At 33.1% G+C, this 7,704-nt stretch overlaps 1 protein-coding gene across 1 annotated transcript; it reads right to left on the reverse strand.

Moving 5' to 3' along the window:
* Nucleotides 1-940: 940 nt before the first annotated feature.
* LOC124933797 (beta-glucosidase BoGH3B-like) lies at nucleotides 941-7,353 on the reverse strand. The gene is made up of 10 exons (XM_047474240.1): nucleotides 7,208-7,353; nucleotides 6,606-6,844; nucleotides 5,942-6,146; nucleotides 5,675-5,765; nucleotides 5,449-5,594; nucleotides 3,854-4,097; nucleotides 3,587-3,691; nucleotides 3,313-3,495; nucleotides 2,758-2,962; nucleotides 941-1,660 (listed from the first exon to the last, which is right to left on the reverse strand). Exons 2-10 carry the CDS (start codon nucleotides 6,823-6,825, stop codon nucleotides 1,173-1,175), a joined length of 1,887 nt encoding a protein of 628 aa, XP_047330196.1. The 5' UTR covers nucleotides 6,826-6,844; nucleotides 7,208-7,353; the 3' UTR covers nucleotides 941-1,172.
* Nucleotides 7,354-7,704: the final 351 nt, after the last annotated feature.

Here is a 7,704-nt window from a genome sequence, read left to right on the forward strand (position 1 = left end):
GCTCTAAAAGTGTCTATTCATTCCATTTCACATGGCGACTAGGCGAAGGAGTCTTCGCTCGAAAAGCGTCTATTCATTCTGTTTTACATGGCGCCCGGGCGAATGACGCTTCGCTCGAAAAGCTTCTATTCATTCTGTTTTACATGGCGCACGAGCGAAGTAAGCTTCGTTCTAAAAGCGTCAATTCATTCCATTTCAAATGTCGCCCGGGCAAAGGACGCTTCGCTCGATTCTCTAGACATATAAACTAATTGAAACGAAGTATGTTTCACTGAAAAACGTCTCTTCGTAAATAAAATTTTTAATTTTTTATATAAACATAATTAATAAAAGCAAAGTATGCTTCACTGAAAAGCGTTCTCTTCATAAAAATTTTTATTTTTAATATAAAAATATTTTATTTTTGTTAATTTTTGTATTTCACATAATGAATAAATGTTTTTACATGATATTGAAACGGTCTTTACATTGGATGTATTGGAGGTTTTACATGAACGTCAGGTATTAAAAATAATTGAAGCGAAATATGCTTCGCTCTAAGAGCATCTCTTCATTTCGTTCAACGGGGCACCTGGGCGAAGTATGCTTCGCTCTGTACCGCATCTCTTCATTCCTCTTTACATGGAGTCTTGAGAGAAGTGAGCTTCGTTCGAAACAATATATCTTCATATTTTTTAACATGGAACTTGGGAGAAGGGAGCTTCGCTCCATACGTTATCTAGATATTCCGTTAACGCCGTTTGAGGTAAACCCGGAATGAAATCCGAGTTTTGAATTCTCTCTCACTTCCCTTCAACCCAGATGTAATTTATTAATATAATAATGCTTCTGAATTTTGATTGGTCCGCAATAGGGAAAACATGAAAATTGATAGTAGAAGATCTTGTTTGCCAAAGTTGATGTCACTTATTTTATGTAAAACTGAATTCAGCTACTTTTATTTAAAACTAAAAACCCACTTTATTTATTGCAGGAAAAAACATCCTACAATCGTGTCTTAAGATGATACACATAATAATATCCTCAAAACCCGACTCATCGAAGCTATATTCCCGAATCTACGTAGCCATTGGATACTAAAAAGTAATAACACAATAACACACATTCCAACAAGAACTCTTGAAAACAAAACAAAACAACCAAGATTGCTAGGTCTTACCCTGCTGCTTCAATCAATGGCCTTTTGCTGGTTTAGTCGTAAGCCCAAATCCAAACGGGTAAAGAGGATCATAATACTTATCTCCAACATTCATGGGCAACTGATCAACCGTCTTGAACCAAGTCCTAGCCAGCTTTCCTGTAAAAGGATAGTCCCCAAATAGAACATCTGCCACTCCTTGGCCTTCAGTTCCAGGTAACCAAGCAGCTACTAAAGCATCGATCTTCGGAACGTAATTCTGAATCACAACCGGCCTGCCAGTTACAAGAACCACCACACATTTTACTGCTCCACAAACGTTGTTGATGATGCTCGGACCAGGTTCAAGGATTGTCAGATTTAAGCTGTCTCCGAATGTCTCAGCGTACGAGGGCTCCCCAACAAGCACAATCGCGTATGAATATTTTCCTGATTTTACGGAATTGTAGTCAGGGTTCTCTTCGTAGACTACCTCAGTTGTTGGGTCAACCGTTTTCTTAATGGCAGTTAGAATGGTTGTACCTGCAATCATCAATCATTTTCATTCAAAATTAGCATGGAATCAATCAAAGTACATCATGAGAATCACAAGTTTAGCTTGCCATCTTTCATTTTATTTTTAGAAAAATTATACAACATGCCAATGAGAGCTCGTTTGATGCGTGGTAGTTTGGGTTATTTGATGTTATGAAAATCAAATTCTTGTTTGGGATTCTTTGGGCTAAATTACTAAAAAGTCTTTTTGTATATAAAATTTAAAACAAAAGCAAAGTAAGAGTATTTTAATAGATGAATTAAATAATTTGATGGTTGAAATCACAAGGATTGTAAAAACCCATGTATTTTTCAAAAACAAAACAACTAACCCAAAACCTCTTATGATGTAAATCACTATTGTCTTATGTATATAAAATGGTTTGTTTGCAACAAAAAATAAAATGTCAAATTATCAAATAAAATATTGAAAAACTATTCTTAATAATTTTTTTTATAATTGTATTCAAATCAGTAATGACTTTTCACCTGAAAGACAAAGGGCATAATGGATAATACACACACACAAAAAAAAAAGATAATCCCTTATTAAACTTTTCTTCTCTCTTTTAAAAAAATGTCTATTGCCATGAAGAAAACCTTACTCAAACAAGCTCATGAAAAAAAGGAAATTTAGCTTATCATCATCTTTCATTTTCTTTATTGGAATTGCCACTTGCCCACGAACTATTTACATGGGTCAAGTCATCTAAAGGGGAGTATATGTCTTAATACTCTCCCCATCTGGTGTACCCTCTTCATCTGTAATATGGTTTGTTTGCAGCAAAAATTAATCAACTAAACTACCCTTCTTAACTTTTTATAAATGCATTCAAAGGATAGTCTTGTTTTTTCACCTACAATTCAAATGGCATACTGGACAATACACACACAAAATCCCAATTATCCCTTAACATTTTAAAAATTAATGCAATTTTCCTAAAAATAAATCCTGAAACAAGCAAGTTCTATGAAAACCAAAGATGACATAAAATTGAATCATATTTCATATGGTTATAATGTGGACCAATTTTCATAAGACCAATAACGATGTGTATATATAGCAAGAGATGAAGAGTGAGTACCAGATGTGAGGTTGTTGCCACTAAGTCCTTGCCATTCAATAGTCCAACCACCGCACTGGTAACCAAGATTGTCAGCATGGGTTCCAGCAACAAGAATTTTAGAAGCCTTCTTTGGGAGCGGCAGCAATGGCTTGTCTCCAGTTTTCCCATTCTTTAGAAGCACCAGAGTTTTTCTTACTGCTTCTCTTGCCAATTCTCTGTGTTCCTGTTTAAATTATTAACAAACAAAATAAAAACAGCTTAAAGTAGGTCAAGTTTTGGATTGGATAACATAATCTTTATTTTAGCACTGCATAGATATTATCTTTTTTATAATCTCTACTGGTGTTGAAGTCCAAGCAATTCAATAAGAGTAGCCTGGAAGAAACTAGGCCCTTGTTTGATAAAGGATTAACCCCTATTATTCCATTATCATTAGTTTTTTCAAAGAATATTTTAGTCATTAACTCAAATAATTCACCTTTTCATAAATAAATAAAAAAAAGAAGGAAAAAAATCTTCGTCAAACAAGCTATTGGAAAAGTCATAATGCAAAAGAAAGAAGAAAAAACTGACCTTGCTGCCGAGCTGGTTAACAAGGCTTTCATCTGCATATGGGTAATCAAATAAGCCCATAGTGAATTTGACACGCAGAATCCTTTTTACTGCATCGTCAATTCTGCTTATGGGAATGAAATTGTTCTTCACTAGATAGGTGAGACCATCAATGAATTCTGTATAGTTGTAAGGAACCATTATCTGAAATATACACACACAGAATGTCCCATGAGCATATCAACACAGATAAAGCTTCAAACTAGAACATAAGACAAGATGAATTAATCACAACCATGTCAATGCCAGCATTAACTCCAGTGACAATGGAATATGTGTAGTTGGCATGCTCAGGAGTTGTGATCCGATCGATTCCTTGCCAATCTGATATGACAAAACCCTGAAAATAATTCAAAGAAATTTCTTCAATTATTATTCAGTCATTCATGTATTTGAGACAGTACCCAAATTTAACTTAACCAACTTCCTTACTTATCTTTTGTTTTTAAAGAAAAAAAAAAAACTGATCAATTTGTTTAGTTGAGATAGGCAAAATTCATACCCTGAAACGCAAGGAGCCCTTAAGATAACCAGTGATGAGTTCACGGTTCGAGTGCATCTTAACACCATTCCAACTGGAGTAAGAAATCATGACAGTTGCTACACCCTTGATGATAGAGTTGTAATAGCCAGGCATGTGAATGCCGAATAATCCATTCCTGTTTATCACAGTGTTATTCTCATTTATTCCTTTTGTCGTTCCACCGTCACCCAAATAATGCTTTGCGCATGCTGCCACCTTAGTCCTGAACGATAAATTGTTGCTTTATTAAAAAACAATATGGTTATCAAGGACAGTATAAACAAAGCTCAATGGGCTAGGTTAAGTTGCTCCCAATTCAAAAGGTATATTGGTCACAATGGAAATATGTTCTTTATAACTTTATTTCATATGTTCTCACATTGCTACAAATACATCAATCCCCTTTTCTATTCTTTAACTTACTAGCATGCATAACATTAATAACTCAGAAAAACGCCTTTAATAGGAAATACAGATCAGTACTATAAAGAGAGTTTTTTGTTCCATTTGAATACAAGAATGATTACTTTTGGCAAATTTTACATTGGATGCAAAAACTCTATTTAGATTTTAGATAGCCCATTTGGGACGACTGTACTTTTTTTTGTATCCAGATACGCAAGTAAAAAATAAGTTCTTTGAATTTATGTCTAAATAAGTTTAACTTTTAAGCATTTATGTGTATATTCAGAAACATTAAAAAAAATGTTTATAAATGGGACCATTGTTTCTCTGTAATAGGTTTACATTACTTGAAATGGGTAAGGAAAGTCATTAGAATATAACAAGATAACATGATAAGCATGAAGTATGCCCACTTTCACTGAAGAATTTATTCCTAATTTGGAATACATTTCTCTCTTAAATTAAATTCTCATTAAACATCACTTTATCAATCAAATAATTAACCAAAATACCTTTCATCTTTTAAAATTTAATTTATAATAAATTTAAGGTAATAATAAAATAGTAAATGAACCTAAATAATAATCTAATTTTAAACCAAACATCAAACGTGATTTTTTTTTCCAAATAATACAAATATCAAACAAACTTCAATTATACAAGCAAATGATTAAAAGTCAAGTAATGCAAGCTTGATTTTTTTGTCCCATTTAGCAAAAATGCAATAATTTATTGTCCATCTTTGACTTTCTATTTTCCCTATTTGTGTTATTGAACCTCTCTTCTTACTTTTCTTGGTATCCAAAGATGGAATTGACAGCCCACCTAGGTTGACCAAGCATAAAGTTTAAACATGAAGCATCACATAAGATTTATGACAACAATTCTTATCTTCTAGAAAAGCCCTAAAGTGTAGCAATATAAACAAGGTTCATGTATCAATCTTTCCACATTCATCCACATGTAAGTGTAACGCCTAGAAAAAAAAGAGTTGGTCACTGGTCACATCCTGAAAGAATAATATATAGTCCATGACTCAATTGTTGTATCAATGGGGCAACCAGTTTCTAAATTATTGCACTAAATTACTAGGTTTAATTTTATCATAACCGGCCAATGTATCATAATTAACCTTTTAAAATACTGAAAGGCACAAGGAAATCTCTTACTTGCCACCAACATATGGAACTCCTTTTCGCGAATTAGCAGGGATATCTCCTTGCAATCCAGGTATAATCTCTGTCATTGTTTGAACAATTTTGTGATCTTCACTATAGCTTTCGAAACACCGTCCCCATCTTGGATCTCTGCATACCTGAAGAAAAAGAAGAACCATAAATTGTTGAAAATCCAACTCATTATATATAATTTGAAGAACTATTTATATTTACTTACCGCAATACATGGGGCAAAAACATATGGAATGCCTGTAGCTCTAACCTCAAGAGCTGTAGCAGCTCCAATTCGCTTGACCAGGTCAGGATCCCTAATTGACATAACAGAAAAGAAAAAAGTTCAACTTCATAATGTCTAATGAAAAAAAGAAAGAAAGAAAACTGACTCCATACAAGAAAATAAAGGAGGATAGTCGAAATTTATAGCTTCAATTATTAGGTAATAATGTCATGCTAGTTCTCCTTTAATTCCAAAAAAATAATATACCTTGTGGCCCCAAGTCCGACATTGTGGGGAAAGATTGTAGATTTGTAGACATTGTTATGTCCATGAACAGCATCAATCCCATAAATCATTGGAATCGCAAGACGAGTTGACATAGAACCCTTCTGAAAATCATTCACCATGTTTATCCAAGTCTGAGGAGTTGCCTGTTTTCCTGGAACACTTCCTCCACCACTTAAGATACTCCCTGAGAAGAAGAAAGAACAAATTGTAATTAAGTTATAACCATTTTTAATCACATGCAATCTATTTTTCATATTTTTACTAATAAAAGAATGTATAGACATCTGCTGAGAGATGAAGGGAAATGGACATATCTGAGAAGAATGTGCAACATTTGCAAACTGCATTTGAAGTCAAACCACTTTTTTTCTTTAACATGAATGTTTGTACTTGAAGGCTTTGTACATTCAGATTTAGTCACATGGTTTAGTCTTTCAATCAAAAATATCCTAATTGAGCTCTTCCGGATCTGGATATATAGCTCTTATCATAGCCATTAAGTTTGATTGTCTATAGTTTAAAAAGATTTAGATATTTTCTGCAGTCTTATGATCTAACAGAAGCAAAATCATCCTCAGAAGCCAGTGAAACCCTAATGATACTTCTGAGTTTCCGTTCTTCAAAGTTCAAAGTAAAGTTTTACCTATAAGGTACTTCTTCATGACCTGAGATGAGGCAACAGTTCTATCGATCTGTACCATTTGGCCAATCTTTTCCTCCAAAGTCATCCGCTGCATGAGATCCTTTATTCGAGTGTTCAATGGATATTTTGAAGACTTATACTTCACATCATCAGCTCTTGCAATTTCAGCCCAGCAACAGCTGAGCAAAATGCTCAACAAAAGAACGAAAACCCTTCCCATCTCTGTTAATTTTCAGCTTCTGTTCACATCATAGTTAGAAAGCCAAATGTTAGTAAAATCTCAATTACAGTTAAATAGAGAAGTAAGATAGGGATCTAAGATCTATATCATTCTTGATTTGTTTGTTTATCCTTCCAAAACAGAAGTTGACGAACAAAAATCAAATGCTTTTGAACTTGATCTAGACTAAACAAAAGGAAGTTCCGAGAAGCTGATAAAAAACGCATATCAATCGATTCCATTAAAAAATTGTCATGTAAGAAGATTATACTAAACATTCAAGATTGAATGATGCTAATACAGAACAAGAACTTGACGAATGCATGTCGGAAGACAAATCTCAAATCTCAAACAATAATAATTGATTAAGTGGCAGACTTACAGATGAGTGGAGCTTGAACAGAGAGAGAGAGATTGTGTGTGAGTGTGCGTTCCTATTGAAAGAAGGAATGACATGGTAGCAATTAATAGTAGTGGGGAAGCTCAAACTTCAAAGCAGTCTTCTTTGATATGTGGGAATAGGATTTTTTTTAATTAGTTTTGGATATTGAAACGTGGGATTCTTCTTTTCTTCTTTTCTTCTTTTCTATATATATATTTATATGAGCTGGTACAATTTTTATTGTTTTAAGTTCAATAATTGAAAAGTTTGTTATGTATAAACATCAGATGGGCTAGTTTGATTTAGTTTTAATAATAAATAAGATGTAATTGTATAATAAATTTTTAAATTTGTTTTGAAATGTTTAATCAAAATTTAAATATCCCATAACTCATAATAAATATCTATAAATTAGAAGTACTAATAAATTTTTTTTTTAGAAATATGTCTCAATGTTTTGAAATTAATTACAAGAATAAATTACTTCGAATTTAGAT

The sequence above is a fragment of the Impatiens glandulifera genome, chromosome 4, assembly GCF_907164915.1.
Source record: "Impatiens glandulifera chromosome 4, dImpGla2.1, whole genome shotgun sequence".
Taxonomy (NCBI): Eukaryota; Viridiplantae; Streptophyta; class Magnoliopsida; order Ericales; family Balsaminaceae; genus Impatiens; species Impatiens glandulifera.

Excerpts from the sequence above, each read along its gene's own strand:
- LOC124933797 (XM_047474240.1), bottom strand. The coding sequence starts at position 6,825 with ATGGGAAGGGTTTTCGTTCTTTTGTTGAGCATTTTGCTCAGCTGTTGC. Across the intron at positions 6,147-6,605 it reads CATGAAGAAGTACCTTATAG|GGAGTATCTTAAGTGGTGGA; the intron begins GTAAAACTTTAC and ends TCTTCTTCTCAG. Across the intron at positions 2,963-3,312 it reads TTAACCAGCTCGGCAGCAAG|GAACACAGAGAATTGGCAAG; the intron begins GTCAGTTTTTTC and ends TAATTTAAACAG.